A 22,287-nucleotide genomic window follows, 5' to 3' on the forward strand; every position below is an offset into this window, starting at 1 on the left:
CGGGGGAAAAAAACTAACAATAATAGCCTACTGATAAGATAATAATAATAGTAATAATACTACGAATTCTACTAATAAGAACAATATAAAAAACACTAAGGATTAACGAGCTGCTGGATTCATGAATATTAGGGCCTTTCGCACCGCTTTAGTTCCAGAACTAAATGTAGCTAATTTGGTTCTCGAAAAAGGCAGTCCGGTACTAAAATCGCACCCAGTTCCGGCGGTGCGAAAACGCCAAAAAGTGGGTAGTTCCAGAATTAGTTCTGGTACTATGAAAAGGTTCCCGCGGTGCGAAAGGCCCTATTAATCAGGTTGTGTGCGTTTGCTCGAACTGATTCTCTGAAATCAAAACAGGGACGATAATAGGTGAGCGCCAGCCAATGAGATTGCCGTTTGCGCATTAGTTCCGCCTACTACCAGAGAACCCGGCAGTTCTTAAAAGCTGAAGAATCCAAAGGAACTCCGTTATTTTGACAGGAAAATACAAGAAAGAATATTGTTTACATGTAGTGCGTCAATTCTGCATGTTATGTACAGTTAGAATCTCTCTCTCTCTCTCTCTTTGCGTGTGTGTGAGACAAAGCGACGGTGAGTCGTGCGCCTTCACACTAGAGTTTACGGTATGCCAAATATAGGTGCGCTGCGCATCCATTGAGATGAACTGAAAAATAGCACAGATCGCTTGACGGAGAGTGAAACTTTGAAGCGAGCAGTCAGTGTGCTCGGCGAGTGAAAATACATCTGTGCTAAACTTATACTCCTTCAACTCACACACTGGCGAGTAAAATCTGAGAATTTATTACCCAGAGTGAAGATTTAGTCGCATATGCGAGTGATTTACTCGCAATGTAGAGGGTTGACCAAGTTACCATATTTGCTAAAAATTAAACCTTGATTCTTTAGATTCATCCATGAACTATCGTCCACCTTTACAGAAGTGCTTTACCTTGGCATGCAGACAGACCCAGCGGCTGTAGAGGACGTGTTTACAGAGGTGAGACGGTCTTCCGAGATCATCTTTTCCTGTGGTGGCATTAATGATCTCCAACCCCTGATCTCCGACTGTCCAGTTGACGCTGAAGTTGGGAGCTTTCCCAGGTTGCCTTGCTTCTGTGTTACTGATACCTGCAGAGGAGGGAGAAAACAGACATGGTTGGGCAAAGAGCTGAAAAAACTGATACAATCAATCATTTATTTGAGATGTTTTACCACTAAGAAGAGGTCTGTTGAGGGCGAATGGCTTGAGCAGATCGTCCATGTCGGCGATGCGCTGGTACATGGCTCTGGAAAGATGGTCGGCATGGTACAGACTTCCCAAAATTAAACTGGAGAAATAGATGGGTTCTGTAAAATAACTCAGAAGAGACCCCTGCACTCCAATTATGTTCCATCTAAGGGAGAAAGAAAACCACAGATGTTTTTAAAAAATACAGGTGTGCACCTGGTTGACGGAAAGAAACAAAGTCATTGGTTGCATGCAGTGCAAAGTATTCACCCCCTGCGGACATACAGCACGATACTTATGCCACAGTACCATGAAGGAATAAAACAACATCCTGATGTCAAAAGAGTGCACAGTCATATTTACGGCAACCATTGAAATGATCAGAAAAATAACACCTGGGATCTATAATCTCAATCACTGTGATTTATCCGAAGACTTCAGAATGATTTTTTCCAAAGGTGATGCATCAGATCTGAGCTCTCAAAAAGCCTCAGCTCACAGCTGGATGATAACGACCGCGTTTAACTGGAGTGGATTTCTTGGCATCCAATGCGAGGCATACGGATGTGTTTGCAGCAGTAGGCTTCCCTCAGCAGGACGGCTGTTTTTTGGAGACCATAATCAGAGCCCTAATCAGGGGCCCAATGCCCCTGCTCCAGGGAGCCCCCCGCTCTGGAGAGAGCTGAAGTGATTGGGGTTTCAGAGCCAAGACAGCCAATCAGCTGCTTTCTGAGTGCCATGGGATGCAGGCAACGGAATGCTAACGAGACTTGTTAAAGTTGGGGGGAGGGGGCACAAGGAAAAAAGTAAGACGGTCATAGGAAGCATTCGACATCGAGCAGATCAAGGAGAGGTGTCACCACAAAAGTGGGCCACCTGATGTCAGCAGGCTTTTTTTTTCCTCAAAAAGAATCATCAATCATTAAAGCCAAAGCTTTTCCAAAAAAAAGACAAAACGAAAAGGAAAAAAAAAGTCCGTTTTAGCTTAAAACGTGAGTAGATTTTAATCATGGTCACAGCACAAGAAAACAAACATTGACCCCTATTTACATTCAGAATTTTTGAAAAAACAAACTTGGATTTGAAAATACATTGAAATGTATCAAAAATAAATTTTTCATGTATGGAATTGAAATGGGTTACAAATGTCAACTTAAAAATATCTGCTTTAGGGCAAATTAATTTTGAGAGAGGCAATTGAGAAAACAAATATTGTATGAAAACAATATTGTTAATCATACCTGGCAATCTTGTCACTACACGACATGGTTAGCAGTCGTTCTCCCTGCAACACTCCATCCCAGGTCTGAATGGTGTTACTCGTACGAACGGGTATTGTACCTTCTCCAGACTCAATCTTGGTTCGCAGTTGTCCGCGAGCCTTGCGGTTTGGATGCCGGTCGCCCTGGTCTAGAAAGAGCGAGCTGAATTTAGTTTACTACTTTTTAAAAACTGGTCCATATTTTGTTGTGGCATACAACAACAAAATTAGCAAATCCATCCATCCGTCATAATTTACATACCCTCAACACCAGCCTCATGAGGGGAGAAGATCCGGGCGTCTCCACAGGGCGACGTGCTGATATACAGATGGAACTGAATATCGTCTTTTAGCCGGTAGCCATGTTCACTACACCATCTGAATATGGATTTCTCATGTTCCTCAGTGCTGTCGCTAAAGAGAAAACACACACACTTGTGAGATCTATGATGTCAACAGAGACCATTAAGAGGGCTTTGAAATGTCTATAATTGAAAATAGGTCCTTGGCCTGACACCCATGTCATCAAATCTGTCATTTATTATTTCACAGCAAATAAAGGTCATGTCTAATTGATTACACACACATATCCATGTCCATATCAATTCATGCTAATTGGCATCTGAGAAATTGATCCAAAAATAATCTTCCATATCCACAGGCTAGTGTGAATGATTTGTAAATTTTTAATGATTATAAAATAAAGGACGATTAGAGAGTATTGTTACCACCCAAACAATATTACATATTTTATTATTATTATTATTATAAAAATATAATTTATATATTTATTTTAATAGGTCCTTGGCCTGACACCCATGTCATCAAATCTGTCATTTATTATTTCACAGCAAATAAAGGTCATGTCTAATTGATTACACACACATATCCATGTCCATATCAATTCATGCTAATTGGCATCTGAGAAATTGATCCAAAAATAATCTTCCATATCCACAGGCTAGTGTGAATGATTTGTAAATTTTTAATGATTATAAAATAAAGGACGATTAGAGAGTATTGTTACCACCCAAACAATATTACATATTTTATTATTATTATTATTATAAAAATATAATTTATATATTTATTTTATAAATATATTTGGTTTATAATTTAATTATAATTTTAACTGCAATAAATAACATTAAACTGACAGTCGTTATATGATATACTAGCATGGCAATTATATATTAGTGTCAAATTGACATTAATGGTGTTCCTCAGGGATCTGTTCTCGGGCCTCTAGTTTTCCTCATTTACTTCCGTTAGGTCACATTATCCGTCGCCATGGTTTTAACTTAAATTTTTATGCAGATGACACACAACTAAACACCTGAAAACATATCTGATCTGGTTGTGCTTTTTGTGTTCTCTACATTCAGTGTATATGTATGCCTTTATTTCTGCTGTCATGGTGAATAATGAATGATTCTAAAGCATCCTTGAGTTTGTAGAAAGGCGCTATATAAAATAAACGTATTATTATTATAATTTAGAATGATTAAAAATATATAATTGCAAATGTAAGATAAATATGTATATGTGTTTCACCTGAGAAAGTATTCCAGCTGACTGTACAGGTATCTGATGAGGGAGCGACGTGCGATGATCTCAGCATGGCAGTCGTTAAGGGCCAGTCCTCGATCACTCATGTACTCACCATTTATACACTTGGTTCCTGTGGTGACGCAAATCACCTGAGCATCCTTCACATCTGTACCTGATAAAACGGTCAATGCGATTTAGCCAAATAGGACATGTTCCTGTTTCAACATTCCAGTCATAAGCATGCATTGTGCTTACCAGTTGTCATGACAACACCCGCAAGGACTTTCCGCCGTGCATGTGGAGACGTGAAGTTATCCGTCAGCTCACTGAACTTTTCCACAACTAAATGAGAGACGGCGTCTGCGAGGACCTGAGGAACCCACAACCATAACTGTACAAACATCTGTATACAATGCTTGCATGTCATTAAGCTAATCAGCAACAATTAAACTGCTAAAAGACTACAGCATTACGGAATAAACTCCAAGGACACATTGAATTGATGCTTTTAAAAAGAGAATATGTATCCATTTGAAAATGGCTGGCAAAATGGCAAATGCTCGAATACAAAAGAAATGAACTGCTTGACTGACACAGACCTTTTACTGAAAGATCTCTTTAGACAGAGAGGTGAGAGCGATGTGTTTTCCTGTTTGAGAAGTGCTTCTGTATCTGATTTTAATTAAGATTCTGTTTATTCTCTTCGGTTGTTATCAAGGGGGAATGGGAGGGATTATGAACAGGATTAACTAATGTGTAAATAATGCTGTGTACACTGGAGCACCGATTAAAAGTTTAATGCTTGAGTTCATTTGAAATCCAACTGAAACGTTCGTGTGTAGGTTCTGATTTAATTAAAATTGTTAAATGAAGACTGGCAGAAGCTTTATAAAGGACAAATTATGGTTAAGCAAAGCTACCGAAGCATGGCATTTAATCGCATTAAAATTGCTTTTTCAATATCAAGCTTGATAAAATACAAGACAGAAGTCCTATGTATGGGGTCGTAAAGAAATGAAATGAATTCATTTATAGCGTAATCAGTTACGTTCATCGTAGTCTAAACTTACCCCACCATGAGGCAATGATCACTTACACAATGGCACCCAGTGTTAACTTTCTGGGGAAAAAATTTAGACCATTGGGGAAAAAAATTATGGGGTACACATTTCTCACCTGAGGCAGGTGTAGCTGAAGTCCCTCTCTTGGGATTGGTTGTCGGGATGGCGTCTGGTCCAGTTGCATGTTAAAAAGTCCTGACAGAGCCGCTTGGGCCGCCCTCGCTTTCGCCAGCTTTTTATTCCGTCCGGAACCTTGGAACATCTGAGTATCTACAGTAACTGCCATTATAAAGTTCTTGGCATGGCTTTCACCGCTCTCAGCCACAAACTCATACTTCAGTCCAGGCCGAAGCTCATTTAGGATCATCACAGCATTTTTGCCACTGCCTGTAGGGGGCGTTGTGAGTGCAGGGGGTAGTGGGAGAGGACGTGACCTGTTGTTGTTTTTCAGCGCCACGGGCAAAGGGTATTCGTTTAAGGAGCAGAGAGACCCATTGCTGCCAAGACTCAAGTAGAAGGTGTCATCAGGCGGTGCGGGCGTCTCAAATCCATTAAATAGCATGTCTGGGAAATCTGCTTGATCTGAGGTGAAGTCTGCGTTAACAGTCAGCGTGCGGCCCATCGCGAGATGAGCTTCGGATGCATTGGGAAACTGAACGAAAGAGCGCATTGCTTTTTCGGCCGCATTCAGTTTGGCTTTCTTCTTCGTTGGGCCTGAGCCCTCAAATAACTGTCCGTTAACCTCAACGGTCATGATGAACACGGGTGCATGTACTGGCCCCGTCTGAGACAGAAGTTTGTACTGCAGTCCTGGTTTGATTTCGTTCAGTTGCATGAGAGCATTTTTTGGCAAGACTGGCCCTTGTGGTTTTCTGCGCTTCTTGGGCCGGAATTTGGAATGCCCGTGGCCTTTGTTGCCCTCCTCCAGAGGGCGTTTCCTGCTCAATCCCCGAGCGTTTCCATTAGCTAAGTGAGGCCCCTCCCCCAGCACTTCTTTGGAGGAGAGGTTGTCCAGGTTGCGGTTTTCTTTAACGTCCACGCTACACGAACCTGTGATGTCCAGAGAGAGTAACTTACAATGCCTTCCATGCAGGACCTTGTAAATGTAAAATTTAGAGATTCTTTCATCTCTCTTTGTAACTGGATTGAATGATACCATCCTAAAAGCAGGTTTAGTCTAAAACATTTAACATTAAGACAATACTAATATGCCTTTCAGAAGAATTTTTTAGATATGACACTTAGATTGAGGGCAAATTGCCTTGTTAACATAAAATGTGTACACCAAACTTGCAGCACATAAACTCTTTATTTCCATTATTTAAATATTTATATAATTTCCAGTAGAAAATTCTCTCTCAAAAATATCTAAATTTTCATAGGAATCCAGATTTTTTCCCCCCAAATATTTTTTTACTATATTACTAAATACAGTATGGCATTGTTCACCCCTAAAGAACAACTGCAAACTACCAAAACAAAGAACATCATATCAACCAGTTGCCAAAGCTGATGGAAATGAGTGTAAATTCTCATTTATAACATCCTGCAGTAAAAGCTTGACAAGTTACTCCATTTGGTGCTCAGGAAATCTAAATTAAAAGAGAGAGAACAGACAGACAGAAACAACTGATATAGAAAGTGCTACCAGAAAATCAATCTCAGATGTCAGTTTGGGGAAGGTTTAGACAGTGGAGGGATCCTGATCAAATATTAAATCAATGACAGAAAAAAAAAAGAGAAATCAACTGAAAGGATTGGAAGTTAAGAGGTATAGGAATCAATGGACAATCTTAGGGTACAACCCCATCTCCTTACCTTCAATACCTTGTTTGCAACCTTTAATACAGATGAAAGTAAAAGGCAGTAAACAAGGGGATAAAAACAAAACACAAACACCACACGGTGACCACACATGATTCTTCATAAGGGGCTTTCAATCAGTTCTAGGAACTAGCCAGCAGGGTGGTTCCTAGAGAACCAATTTCTCTCTCTGGCCATTTTCCTGGTTGCATTTATATCAGGACCTTTGAAGCGGCCGACAGCGACGTCTTCATTTGCTGCATTTACAAACGTCAACAACAGGTGAATGAAAGACGCCATGATCGGAGCTGTTATTTTGTTTTGTGTCGTGGGCTTTGTGATAACGGAGATGGAATGTAAATGCACAATTTACGCAATTGAAAGAGCATGAAAATCCTACTAAATCTCATATGACTACTTGCAGTGTTACATATCATCAAGGCTGAGAAAAGAACAACGCTGCAGACAACAGGTAAATGCCGTTATCGCTGTTTTCCATGTTCGTGGAGTAAATTAGAGGTCGACCGATGTATAGGTTTTGACGATTAATCGGCACCGATAGTTGATTGCTGGAACTATCGGTTATCGGCAAAAATCCATGCAGATAGTTTTCCGGGTTGCGTCCATTGCTGGAACGGCTGAAAAGGGTCTGCTGTCATTATACAGTGCAAGAGCGGCCTCTAGTGGTTGAAATCACTGACAGCACGTGCTATTTGTTTAGACACGTGATACTGCACGCTGAACAGAGCGGGAAACTTCAGACGCGGATTTAAATGCAGCCGACAGAAAATCCTGCCATAAATCGGTATCGGCCAGTGTGGTCCAACCTAGCTATCGGTATCGGCAAAATCCACTATTGGTCGACCTCTAGAGTAAATATATGTTTACTTGGCTTGTCAAAAATGCCAGGTAGCCGGTGCTTTGTATGCATTTGGCCAATCAGCATACTCGTACGTCAGTTCCTATACTAGTACTGTTTTAGACCCTACTCTGAAGTAGAAGCTAATTTAGTTCCCTAAATACGTTCCTTGTTCCTGTGGTTCCTAGTTCCACCAAAAAGCGTATTTTCGCCAATAGTTCTATGAACTATGAAAAGGTTCCTCCAGTGCAAAAGCCCCTATATAGTACAGAAAGTTTACTTCAAACATTGGCAAACATTCAGTAACAGAGTTAAAGATAGGCCTTCATCATAGAAATGAACGATACAGAACATAACCTGCAACCTGAAATAATGCTTCAAAACTCCACACAGGTGTTGTGTTGGAGTGTGAGAGTTTATAATCCTCACCAGACTGAATCATCACACTCCAATTTCAGAGTTGCCAACAACCTTTATTTTTCCTCTGCGCTGCCTGTCTACAAATTGTCCTCCTGGGCACGGTGTTAACTTCCTGACCATGCCCCCTATAGACTGAGGATACTGTGGATTGTGCACTAGCTCAAAGGCAACAATCAAGTGGAAAATATGTAACAGGATCTCACTGATAAGGTGGGAAAAAAACAGAAGTGAGCAGAATTCAAGGGCTGTCACTATTTGTGTACATCTGCTATTCTGTTGCAGATTCCCGGATTCTTTTAGAGCTTTCAGGTACCCTCTTTTTTAATCATCTATATCAGTTAACTGCAAAAAATGACAATGACGCTCCTAATAATAATGCGACACTGCAGTTTTTGGAGTATAAAGGCTATCACATCAGCAACAAAACAATGCATATGTAGAATTTGCTAAGGAAGGAAGGAACCGCTTGTAAAAATGGCTTAGAGTACCTAATACACACACACACACAAACACACAAAACGCAATAAAGATGAAGTATGGATTTTCCTCAGGAGGTCAAACGTACTTTCTTCAACCATTGAAATCTTTTCATCTGCTCTGAATTTAGGATTAGCGTTAAACAGAGAGAAATATTTGACTAGGTCGTGAGGATAAGTCTTCCAATCTTCCACTTTCAAACAAATGGCCAATTTTTTGGCACCTTTTAATAATGCAAAAATCAGAACATTGTTAAAACTGAAATGTCTTTTGTTGAATTTCCAAAGAGATGGAGGTAGATATGGAAAAATGATAAAACACTCACTCATGTGTTTTTCTTCATCCACATCCAGACTGCAGAACTTCTGCTGCCCTCTGGGCCGCCCACCGGCTCCTACTGCAGAGAAACCAAGGGAAGGACATTTAAAATTCATCTCCAATCATGATTTCTGCTTACTGAAGTCATCTGTTCCCACTTACACCCTCTGCCTGCTCCCTTAATGAGGCTAATTAACCAGCTTTAATGACGGGAGACAACTAATGTGCAGGTGCAATTATTGCTCAATTAAATGCTAACATTCCCCTAATGAATCAGTGAAAGAGACAGGCAGAGCACGCGTTGAGAAAACAGTCACTTCTAGCACTCATGCCTCAGCTCGAGTGAGAACTGAAAAAACTTTAGAGGAATTAAACGTCGGTTGGGGTGGAGCAGTTCTGTTTATTGGATCCAATACCTGAACATACTTAAAAACTGAGGTCATGCCAGTTAGAAACGCCATCAAAAAGGAAAGATGAATAGCAAAAAATATTTTACAGTCATTCATTCTCATGCTTTGCCACACCTTTTGAAACCAATATTGGCAGAAACAAAATAACTGAATCCAAAGGCAGGGAGATATGGAAGCTTCTATACGGATAGGCTTGAACGAGGACACGGCCGTCAAGACGAGACTTTGAAGGGGCCGAGTGAAGTGGATACAGTCGATAAGAGACTCCATGATAAACAAGCCTGAGAAGCTCGATAAATCACGAAAGCTATTAAAGCGAGTGACGCACGCAGGCACTTCAACAGAAGCTTTTTAAAGCCGATATATTGACGCTCTAGACATAAACACCATTTTATTTCCTGTCATCTCAACTTTTCAATCTTTCCGAAATGTCCCATTTGATGCCGGACTGAGCTGAGAAGATGTCTTAGGTGAACAAACACGAAATCAAAATGCCTTCCCTCTTAGAAACCATTATGAATGCAAGAACTGGAAAATAAGGTGTCGGGAGTTGGATAAAATCACATATTCTGAATGCGAAATCTGTCCACATTTCACTCAGAGATAAGTGCACCTGCTCGTTGATGGCGATCACCGATTGATGTTGACGACGGTAAAATGCCATAAAAGTAGGGCGTGAAAATGAAAGCCGTGGGATAATAGGAGGCATTTCTCACAGTGTGACGCCTGACACATTAGTGAGCGTTATTGATAAATTAACCGACATCACTCACCATTCAACATCTGCTTTTATAAACGAGAACAAGCAGACAGATCATCCTCACGGGATTGTTTTCATCTTATATTAATTGTCTTTTTTACTTGACCACAGTTTTTCTTTGCATTTTGAACTACAACCTTGCTTGTGACTCTAAAACTTAACTTTGGGCTTGAACTCTTAAACCTCGCCGTTCTTAAAGTTACAAAAATAAAAACACTTGGCTCTCTTAACGGAGCATTTAAGATGTCAGCTATCAGCTCAAGGCATTTTTAAGTTGAAATGACATCACATACACTGTTAGCGTGTTGGAAACTGCATTTGGTGCTTTAAAACAGCACGGGACGGTGCATTAAATGCCACACTTGTTCAGCACCATGGAGAGCTGCGAACTAAGAAAGATGAATTCAGGACCACGGAGAGCAGACGGATTAGAATGCACAGCGGGTCTTTCTGAGTGAAGGGTAGATGTACAATCATAAGACGCAGCCTGAACGCAGGCAATAGCTCAGCTCTACGATCCTCCAGCTCATCAGGAAACACTATTGGAGTGAGAGAGACCAAAGGGAGAGCTATAGAAATGCAGAAAGAGATCTGGACAGAGAAAGGTGTGTGTGTTGGAGTGCAAGTGCTGTGCAGATAGAAAAAGACATTTGGCCTGATTCTTTCCAAGTGTCAGCTAAAGTAAAGAAACAAACTTTCTGTGTCAGCTTATAAGGTATTACGGTCCACAAGTACTACATGTTTTCTTGGATTAAAGGAAAGCGCAACTAACAGGGCTGTCGCCGAACAGAAATGCAAACTCATTCTTGCAGTCATCCTACCCCAAACATTGCTCTGTTTTAAAGGGATAGTTCCCCCAAAAATGAAAATTCTGTCGTTAATTACTCACCCTCATGTCGTTTCAAACCCGTAAAACATTAGTTTATCTTCAGAACACAAATTAAGATATTTTTGATGAAATCCGAGAGCTTTGTGACCCTGCATAGAGAGCAACGCAACTGACACTTTCAAGACCAAGAAAGGTAGCAAGGGCATCGTTAAAATAGTCCATGTGACATCAGTGGTTCAACCGTAATGTTATGAAGCTACGAGAATACTTTTTGTGCGCAAAGAAAACAAAAATAACAACTTCATTCAACGATTTTTTCTTTTCCGTGTCAGTCTTCGACACACATTCACAAGAGTACCAAGACGCATGGACTATTTTAATGATGTCTTTACTACCTTTTCTGGCCTTGAACGTGTCAGTTGTGTTGCTCTCTACGCAGGGCTAGAAAGCTCTCGGATTTTACCAAAAATATCATAATTTGTGTTCTGAAGATGAACGAAGGTTTCACGGCTTTGGCACGACATGAGGGTGAGTAATTAACAACAGAATTTTTATTTTTGGGTAAACTATTCCTTTAAGATCCTGATCTGTCCAACAGGGGCTCAACCAATGGTGTGAGTTTGGGGCGTGGTTTCTGTTGGACTGACCAATAAAAGACAATGATAGTGTTCAGAAAACCTGTTTGAAAACAATCATTTCTTTTCCATTTGGTCACACTAGTGAGACTTCAAATCAACAGTACAAGATATTTTACAACGACCGAGGTGACTGAACATTTGTATAGACATTTTAAAGTCTTAGAAAAGGGTTTCGTTTCATTTTTAAAGAGCAGTTTTATGGCCTGAGCTTTTTTAAACAATAAAATGCATTAAAATTAGTGCTGTCAAATGATTAATCGCGATTAATCGCATCCAAAATAAAAGTTTTTGTTTACATAATATATGTGTGTGTACTGTGTATATTTATTATGTATATATAAATACACACGCATACAGTATATATTTTGAAAATATTTACGTGTATATATTTATATTCATATAATTTATATATAATATATATTTAATATATAAACATAACATATTTTTCTTAAATATATAGAAAGTCAGTCATACAGGTTTGGAGCAACATGAGGGTGAGTAAACAGCATTATTTTTTATTTTTGTTTGAACTAGAAGCAAACTTTTAAAAATGTGAAAAGCCCCCATTATTCCTAACACATGAAGGAACAAACACAGGTGCCACTGATGCTACGGGTGAGAACAGGTGCGACAGATAACACACTTTATCAGCAAAGCTCCAGACCAGACCACATGCCACAGAGACGGATCTATCGCCGAGTCCATCAGAAGGAAAAAAAAAAAGGGAGAGCGAGTGAAAGTGAGAGGAGACGACAGGTGGGCTGGACACGGTCTCGGTTTCGGCTGGACAAACCTGAACCGCTTGAGCTAACGCTGAATTTATTCCCCCCTCCAGTAGATTAAACTCACAGTCCGTCCCTCAGGACTTCACTCCACTACACTTGGTCTGGAGGAAATGGGTTTTTTTATCTCCATGTTTGAGCATGAGAGACGATGGCACAGGGTGTAGAAACGCTTAAGTAACCATGTTTATCTAATTTGCTGTGCCCCATTTCTGTTCAAAATTCAATATTTTCAAGCAGGCATCCAAAAGGAAACAATTTGGCATTTTTTTGAGTATATTTTCACCCAGCTGATGCCAGAAAGTTTCTAATCCTTGCTTGGGGATTATTTATCACTGCAGAATTATTCCTAGACAGCAGTCAACTGAAAGAAAGAAAGAAAGAAAGAAAGAAAATAAGCTGTTTTCTGAACTTAATTTATAATAAATGTATTTACTAATCTAATTATTTTTTATAACCAGAATATAAATATATACTAAACGCAATATATAAATATATTACTATATACAATAAATATTAATTTCCTTTGCAAAAATTTGCATTACACTTATCAATTCGATTGGCCTTTAGAACAAAAAAAAAAAGAAGTAAATACTGAAATATGAAACATGTCATATTTTTATGTCATAAACAGGCTTTGTTTTCTACTAAATGAATCATTAACAGAATTGTTAAGGTTGTTTAAAGGAATCAATCTACAATAAAAATAAGATAAATAGTGTAAATATAATAATATAATAATAAATATGAATGATTTATTGTGATATATTATTTATTATTATAAACCATTAATAAAATACTAATAATAAATATGAATATTTACTAATACTAATACTAAAATATATAGTTATTTTTATATTTATAATTAAATTTTTATATATTTATATATTTTTATATTATTATATGTACATTTATTATTATTATTATTTACACTGCTTAATAACACCTGATCAACTAGAAAGCTGCAAACTGAATTCCTCGACCACAGAGGTTGGCCATTATAAAGGGGATTATGGGAACAAAGGCAAGATCATACCAAGAGGGAAGGTTTGTATTATATTTAAACAGTTGCTTATCAAGATCTCCATCCAGGAATCTTAAAGAGACTGTGAGCTACAAATTAGCAGGGAAGCCATGCCTCCATCAGAGCATCACGAATCTGCTGAAGTGACGGGGAATTAAAAGGTTATCTGTTCACTAAACAAGTGAATGATAAAATCTGTTATCTGAACACTAACTCTCTATTGCTCATGTTTGCTGGACTGGATTGGCGGCGTAACCATGGTGAGAGATTAGCGGCGTGAAGTGGCCGTTCTAATGAGACGGATTAAACTTCACACATGAGGAGCTGTCTGAATTGAACCTGCTATCTGCTGCCTTCAGCACCGACAGCACACGCTCAAAGAGAGAGAGAAACAGTACGAGCCTCAAGTCGCACACGAAAATAACGGCTGATAGCTGTAACACAGCAGGCAGAAATAACGTAAGAACTAGTACAGTATGTAAGAGGGCAGCAACGCCAGTCTGAGACACCATATTGTCACTGACAGCAACAACAGCTTTCTCAACTTCAAACACCCTTTTGTCCAATGGATTTCCAAGACTTTTCCATTCGAATTTCCAATTTTTCATTCCATTCGATTATTAAAGAGTTTTTTTATTTATTTAATTAATAAAAAATAAATAAAAGGCATTTTTAATTTAATTTATAAATCATTTTATTAAAATGTATTAAAAATCTATAATATAAAATAAAAATATTATATATATACACACACACACACACATATATACTTTTTAATACAATTTTAATAAAATTCAATTGAATTTAAATTAAAAAATATGATTTCATTTAAAAGACATTTCATTAAATACATAATTATATAAATGTAAATTAAATACACTTTTTTTATGACACCATTTACCTTGCATTATCAACATGCAATTGAAGATTAATATCTGTAGTTCATCAATTTATATTATTATTAATCACTTTTAATTAAATTTAAATAGAATTTAATTTAAATTCAACTTCTCATTGAAATAAGTTTATAATAACGAAATAACGTTTATTATACTTACTAAAGTGTAAATAAAATATGTATTAATTCAATTAAATGATTTTTTTATTAATTTATTATAAAATTTAAAATAAATTAAATAAATACAATTAAATACATTTACATGAAATATATATTTCTATTAAATCAAAAGGTAAATAATAAACATTTTATTATTTTAAACATTTTAATTCCAATTAAAAACGGCATTTTTATTAATTTTATTATAACAATTAATTAAAAAACATGATTTTTTTTTCATCACATAAAATTAAATACATTTAAATTAACATTAAACATTTAAATTAAATATAATTTTGTTAAATTAAAATGTAAATAAATATTTTATATAAGGAAAAATTGACTTCTTAATGGCTAAGACTGAAATGAATGTACTTTAATTTAATAGAAATTTCAATTTAATATAACAATTTTCATGGTAGTTGAAACCAAGTTTTATTTGCGTTGTTATTGATGCTGATATAAAGTGTCAGAAATAAAACTAACAAACACGCCACAAAACAGAAATCAAGTACACTCAACTCTAAATGTTATGTTTGCTGCGCATTATTAACAAAAGAAAAACTCAATTTAAGATTACATCATTTATATATACACTCTTAAAAATAAAGGTGCTTCACGATGCCATAGAAGAACCTTTTTATCTACCTTTAACATCTGAAGAACCTTTCTGTTTCACAAAAGGTTCTTTGTGGCGAAAGAAGGTTCTTCAGATTACAAAAAGGGAAAAAAGAGATGGTTCTGTAAAGTACCTTTGACTGAATGGTTCTTTGTGGAACCAAAAATGGTTCTTCTATGGCATCGCTTGAAGAACCTTTTAAGCACCTTTATTTTGAATGTTCAGCTCTTTCAAGATTCCGAAACATTTTCAGGTTTTCCAAGATTGTAAACCTTGATGAACTATATACTGGCGTTGATAAATCACAAATAAAAGCATACTAATACTACCACACAATTTGCGCAAACAGAAGTTAAATATACTCAAAATACCAAAAAGTCAATAAATCATTTAGAGGATTTTTTGTAGATTCCAGTTTTATGTAGTTCAAACAATTAAACAAACAAATGAAAATTAGAAAAACAAGTGTCAAACAAAAGGCAAACGTTTACGTAAACAAACATTTGCGATTACATGTTTACGATTAAACGTTTACACAAATGTTTGAACATTTAGGGAAGAACTTTGATCCAGAGCGACTCAAAGTGATTTAGATTTAATGTGCAAATAAAAACGGTTTACCTTTGCGTTCGGATCGTTTTTTGCGTCTTCTCTTGAACCTCCTGCGAACGAGGCAGTAATACGCGCCCATGCTTTGAGAGCAGCTCTGACTCTGAGCCATACCGCCGTACGCTAACCGTAAACACGATCTCTGTCTCTGAAGTCAACTTCGACAGGAGTGAGGGTGAGACGGAGGGAGCGAGAGGGAGGAGTGCTGTGGAGAGGGAGGGCTGAGGGTGGGGTATAACCTGCTGTGAACTCTGCTGCTCATGTTACTGTCGTTTCACACGTCTGAAACCAGCTTCGGCTTTTTCTTTAGTCAAATGCTTACAGAACAGCATTTAACTTACAGTTATCAACACAGAGCTGAACACTAATACCTACTGTTTGCCAATTCTTATTATTAATAGTCAACTTCTTACTACATTTATATAGTTAATTACATATCATTTAAATCAATTAAAATCTCAAAGTAAGATTAAGTATTAAATGTGATTTGAATTTTACTTTTAAATAAATATTTATATATACTTAAGTTAAAAGCAATATTTAGAGCACCATCGTATCAACATGCAACTAAACACTATTCTTATTATTAATAGTTACCTTTATTTGTTCAGTTCAAAGAAAATGAGTTCAATTTCATTTAAAATACTTAAGAATTGTATTTAATTGTACTTAATTTACCTGACATTATTAACATGTAGCTTAAGACAAATATCTGTTGTTCACCAATTCTTCTTCGTAGTCACTTTTTTTAATCAATTGAGATACAATTTTATTGAAATAAATTAAAATCCTCATTGTAATAAAGTTAAATAAACAAATTAATTGAAAATGGCATTAATTAAATTAAAGTATCATTATATTAAAATAGAAAATTATTTATTTATTATTTATTATAAATTATAACATATATTCAATAAAAATAAATGAATTTAAAATAACTATTTTATTAAATCAAAATGTAAATAATAAATATTTCATTATTTACATTTTAATTAAATTACAATTGCATTTATTTTAATTAAATTTATTATGAAATTAATAAAAATGAATTCGATACCGTTTTTCATTACATACAATTAAATAAACTTAAATTAACATTAAACACATTTAAATTAAATGTATTTAATGTTTAAGTTTAAATAATTTTTGTTCAATTAAAATGCTAATAAATATTTAATTATTTAGACATATTATGCCCCTTTTTACAATATGTAATATAAGTCTCTGGTGTCCCTAGAATGTGTCTGTGAAGTTTCAGCTCAAAATACTCCACAGATCATTTATTATATAATTTTGAAAATGCTTATTTTGAGTGGAAGCCGAAACAACGCTGTTTTTCGGGCCTGTCTCTTTAAATGCAAATAAGCTGCTGCTCCCCGCCCCCTTTTCCAGAATAGAGCTGCGCCATTACAGCTCGTACCTGCTAAAAACATCTGTTAAAAACATTCCTGTTCTGATTATCATGTTTATCGCGCTGAAATCATGCGTTTTAAACCATGTGAGTTTAATCTTCTGATATACGGTTTTCTGAGTGCACACATCCGAAGCACACGGACAGAAAGCGGCCACCAGACAGCATGTGAGTACTAAACTAAGTTCACATTAGCACGTTTATGATAAAGAATATCTCTTTGGTTTTGAGACTTTAGTCTTTGCAACTTTAGGGATCTTATCTATGCACAATCAGCTTGTAACACTCCAAAGAGAAAGGAAAACTTGAAATCCCATCATATGACCCCTTTAAAACCTGAAAAACTCAGATTTTCATGATATGTCTGTCACCTTTAACACATTTTTTATTAATTAACTACTTTTAAATCATTTTAATTCAACAAAAATGGTACTGAATTTATTAATTTTATTATAAAATATAAACTTTTATATAAAGTTACAAAACATTGTATTTGACCAAAAATGATATTTGAGCGAACAAGTGGAAAACTTGAAATCGCATCATATGACCCCTTTAAAACCTGAAAAACTCAGATTTTCATGATATGTCACCTTTAACACATTTTTAATTAATTAACTACTTTTAAATCATTTTAATTCAACAAAAATGGTACTGAATTTATTAATTTTATTATAAAATATAAACTTTTATATAAAGTTACAAAACATTGTATTTGACCAAAAATGATATTTGAGCGAACAAGTTATTAACCTTTTAATTCGGCAGTACATAGTGACCTCCTTTTTCACACACACACTTCACCTCACAATCACACATGGCTTCAGTCCCATAATTCACTCCTAAAAACTTAAACACAAAACAAGTGTTCTTATACTAATATCTGAAGGTTCTTGCAATTACGGTTACATAATTCAGTTTCTGATGTGCACATGTAAACAAAGCACATTAAAAATTCCACCCACAGATACATTTTGAGGCAAAAGGAGAGCAAGAGGTGAAGTCAGAGGCCATACATACTGTGATTAGCAAACCTCTGCCTCCCTCTGCTGGACATTACACCACAGTTACTGTACCATCACCCAACTCACCAACAAATGCTAATAATCAGTAATCAGAGCAGCAGATTACTATACATTTGCAAATGAAGCTATATATGTGAAACCCACCTGTTTGTTTAGCCTCCTTTTCTTTACAAGCCTTACAGCGAGTTTTGAGACCTGTAACAAAAGAACAGAGATATCAGCGTTTACATATTTACAGCAGACACAAGACAATCAGCTGGTAAATATCTTTACTGTAAATGACAGATCTTATAAAGGACCAAACCTGCAGTTAATCAATAAAATAAATAATTATAAGAACAAAAAATAGATACTGAATGAATATAATAATACAAAATATGTATATAATAAAAAAAAAACATTTAAGTATTTTAGTTTATTCCCATGTTTTGCAGTCTCTTATTTATATTATCCCATTTAAGCATTTAATTTATAAATTATAGAAAAACAACAAATATTTTAAAATTAAAATAATAAAGATAATAAGTAATACAAAATATGGAAATAAACTAAAATAAAACATCACTTTTTTATATTTTAGTTTATTCCCATAATTTCCATTCCTTTATTTAATAATTATCCTATTTATGCATTTAATTTATAAATGATGGAAAAATAAATGTAAAAACAAGAATCTAAATAATAAAGTAATGCAAAATATGAAAATTAACTAAAATAAAACATCAAAACATTTATTCCCATATTTTGCATTCATTTATTTATGAACTATCCAATACATTTAATTAATAAATGATGGGAAAACAAAATAAATATTAAAAAAATAAAATAAAGACAATAAGTGAAGTAATACAAAACACGGAAATAAACTAACATAAAACATCACATTTTTATATTTTCGTTTTATCACATATTTTCCATTCCTTTATTGAATAATTATCTTATATATGCATTTAGTTTATAAATTATGGAAAAGTAAATGTAAAAAAAATAATAATAATAAAATAAAAAAGTAATACAAAATATGAAAATAAAAATAAATCATTTTAGTTTATTCCCATATTTTGCATTAATTTATTTATTAACTATCCTGTACATTTAATTAATAAATTATGGGGGGGGAAATAATAATAATACAAACTCGAAGGAATAGAAAACATGTAAATCAATCAAATTCAGGACTAAATTTAAGATGTAGTTTACATGTGTTGATCAAACAGCATCTCTGCTCCTGACACGCAGTAGCTAAAAGCTGCCAGAAGACGGCGCTGTAAACTCAGTGTAAACACAAGGTGAACTTCCCGCCAACTCAAACTCCTGTCAAATCAGTCAGAACATTTATAGAGCTGCGATGCTATTTAAGGAAAAGACACACAAATAAACAGACACACCTAAAGCAAACAACATATCATCATAAACATTGTGCCTTTGCATTCTGTACGACAAAATTTATCACAGAATACCGAACTCTTTCCATTTTTGCAAAGTCACGCTATGAAGCTCCGCCCACCGCAAAATCTTATTGGTTAAAAATCCCGCTCCTCATTTTAATTGCGTCACGCTGCATTTTGCTTTCAACGTGAACACATTTGACATTTCAGTCAATAAACTTTAAGCTGATTTACCTTCAAAAACGCATGCATTTGATTGCCACGTTATTTTAAATAAGATATTATCAGTCAAATATGTAGCTAGGTAAACAAAAACAAAAAAGTTTGTAAAAGGAGGATTATTAACTGAATAAGTGCTATTTTGGAATTCTTCGTGACTTGAGGTGAATCAGAGAAGAAGAAAACCTCAAAAAAGCTTCAGGTATGATGTGCTGTTGTTTGACACTGCAGATTTGCTTTGTAAAGGATCCAGGATGATCTTGTGTAATCATGTCAGACCTAAAATAAGAACATCCACTGCCTTAACATCATGTATGTGCATTTTGTGTTGGGCTTCATTGTCCTGAACGGGAACTGAAGTCCTAAACTGTCTCTTTTTCATTCAGACAGTCATCTGCATGTGGAGCAGACATTAAAAGTGAACTGAAAAACGACTGATATGAAAAAACGCCCGTCACAGCCAACACAAACTGCTATTAGAGAAAACTGGACGTGGAAAAGAGACATTTGAAGGGGTCCTATTATGCTTTTTCACTTTTTGAATCTTAGTCAAGTGTGTAGTGTGTATGTTTGGGCTTAAAAAAGATCTTCAAACTTACAAATCTCAAAGTCCACTCCAAAGGGAGATATTTCGTTTTAAAAAAATCCCTTTTCAAGAACTACAACGAACGGCTCGTTTGGACTACAGCGTTTGTTTTCCGGGTTTTGTGATGTCACAGAGCATAATAGGACCCCTTTAAAGTAAGACTATTAAGTTACTTTAACTAACACCATATTAGGAGGGCTGAAAACCGGAGCTAGCAAACATCTTGAAGAAAGAGTTAAAAACTCACACACAATAAACCAGCACCTGCTGTGAAAAGAGCCCACATGTGTGAACACAAATACAAGCCCTGACATGACATTACCATTGACTGAATAAAGGACACATAAAACCATGCCTGCCGAATTGTGCTGAAATTCGTTGTTCTTTTGAAACATTGGTAAAAGCTAAATGTTGAGTGTTATGAAATGTTAAAAGTGAGTTTAAGCAGTTAATAAACAGCTACTGGTCTCTTATTCAACAATAAAAAATAAAATAATGAAATTAACTAGTAATTAATAATAATAATAATAATACCAAATTAAAATAAATGCATTTCAATTAAAATCTAAAAATAATACAAGAAGAATGCAAATTAAAATAAATCATTTAAATGATAATGGTATTTAAAAGTGATGCCATAATACAAATTAAAATAAAATTGAAGTGCAGGCTAAATAAAATGCATGTAAATACATTTAAATCGAAAATTAAAATAAAAGCTAAATGTTTAAGTGAGTTTTAGCACTATTAATAAACAGCCACCAGCCTCTTATTAAACAGTAATGACATTTAAAAAAAAAAAAAAAAAAAGCATTGATATTGTATTATTATTACGCATAAATAATCCAGTGGCCAAAAGAGCCAAAAAAAGAACAATTTGAATTAGATTTTTTTGCACAATTTAATTTTTTTCAATTTGAATTATTGTAGATCATGATCATGACATACTAACATCTAAATTAGATGTTAAACAGTCAGAATTATGGCATGAAAAGTGAAAATTGGCTTTTTATGACAGTTGACGTTTCGATGTCCTTTCTCATAATTTTTTACTTTTTGTCATAATTATTTCTAGTTGACACTTCATAATAGGTGGCAGTATTGCACCTTAACACTCATTTTGTCTCCAGGAAGTGCTTATTAACATGAAACATTTCTTTTTTTGTCCTATTGTACACTTACGTGTGATTCACTGGCCAAAAAAGAGAAAACAAAATAAAGTTAAAGAATCATTTGAATTAGGTTTTTTATAGATATCGTGATAACATTATAGTGAATTATTGTAAATTATTATTATTTCATACTAAATCTTAATTATGAGATAATCAAAATCATAATTGACCCAAGTCAAAATTATGGTATAAAAAGACAATTATGACATAAAAAGTGAAATCGACAAATTCTACTTTCTATGACTACGTTTTGTTAATTTTTGTTATAATTTTGACCTTTTATCTCAATTATGTTTTTATATTTGTTTAATATTCAGTCCACATGCACGAAGTGTAAAACGAGAAGGGCATAACCTTACGAAAAAAGAAAACACTCAAAAATCGTGGTTGCTGCAGTTCTTGCATTCCTCTGCGGTTTGCTCGTCAGTAGCGCGGTATTGCGATATTGCGGCTATCGCGACAGCCCGACGGTTCGGTTCGATACGACACAGTGGTGTCACGGTTTGGTACGTTTTCGATACGGGTGGGGGAGGGGTAATTGGTTACGTTGCAATGTTGGAAATATTTCTGTTTTAAACCATGAAGGCGAGCCAATGGATATCACGCAAGCAACGTGCAAACTTTGCGCAAGAGTTATGCCGGTGAACGTCTTAATGTCAGTCAATTCACTGCAGAAAGTGAAAGTAAAAAAGTAATGATGGAGCTTTCGGCATCTGACGCCGCATATTCTCTCAGAGACGACGAGAGACCAATCTACTTCAACATATGCTGATAACGGTA

General features: G+C 35.5%; 1 protein-coding gene across 3 annotated transcripts in view; it reads right to left on the reverse strand.

Annotated features, from left to right (window-relative positions):
• The window catches only part of LOC107754241 (double-stranded RNA-specific editase 1-like), a 23,097-nt gene extending 7,279 nt beyond the window's left edge, over positions 1-15,818 (reverse strand). For 2 of the 3 annotated variants that reach the window (XM_016570610.1, XM_016570609.1), the window contains exons 1-7: positions 5,217-6,297; positions 4,296-4,410; positions 4,044-4,212; positions 2,752-2,903; positions 2,470-2,638; positions 1,213-1,394; positions 950-1,128 (exon numbers count right to left, since the gene is read on the reverse strand). In XM_016570610.1, coding sequence (XP_016426096.1) covers positions 950-1,128; positions 1,213-1,394; positions 2,470-2,638; positions 2,752-2,903; positions 4,044-4,212; positions 4,296-4,410; positions 5,217-6,260 — 2,010 coding nt within the window. In that variant the 5' untranslated portion in view covers positions 6,261-6,297. Of the gene's footprint in view, positions 1-949; positions 1,129-1,212; positions 1,395-2,469; positions 2,639-2,751; positions 2,904-4,043; positions 4,213-4,295; positions 4,411-5,216; positions 6,298-8,985; positions 9,058-9,474; positions 9,486-15,711 lie in introns of those variants that run through there. The other variant, XM_016570611.1, reaches the window with a different exon arrangement.
• Positions 15,819-22,287: the final 6,469 nt, after the last annotated feature.

This window comes from Sinocyclocheilus rhinocerous, unplaced genomic scaffold, assembly GCF_001515625.1.
Source record: "Sinocyclocheilus rhinocerous isolate Xijiao unplaced genomic scaffold, SAMN03320098_v1.1 scaffold1584, whole genome shotgun sequence".
In the NCBI taxonomy this organism is placed as follows: Eukaryota; Metazoa; Chordata; class Actinopteri; order Cypriniformes; family Cyprinidae; genus Sinocyclocheilus; species Sinocyclocheilus rhinocerous.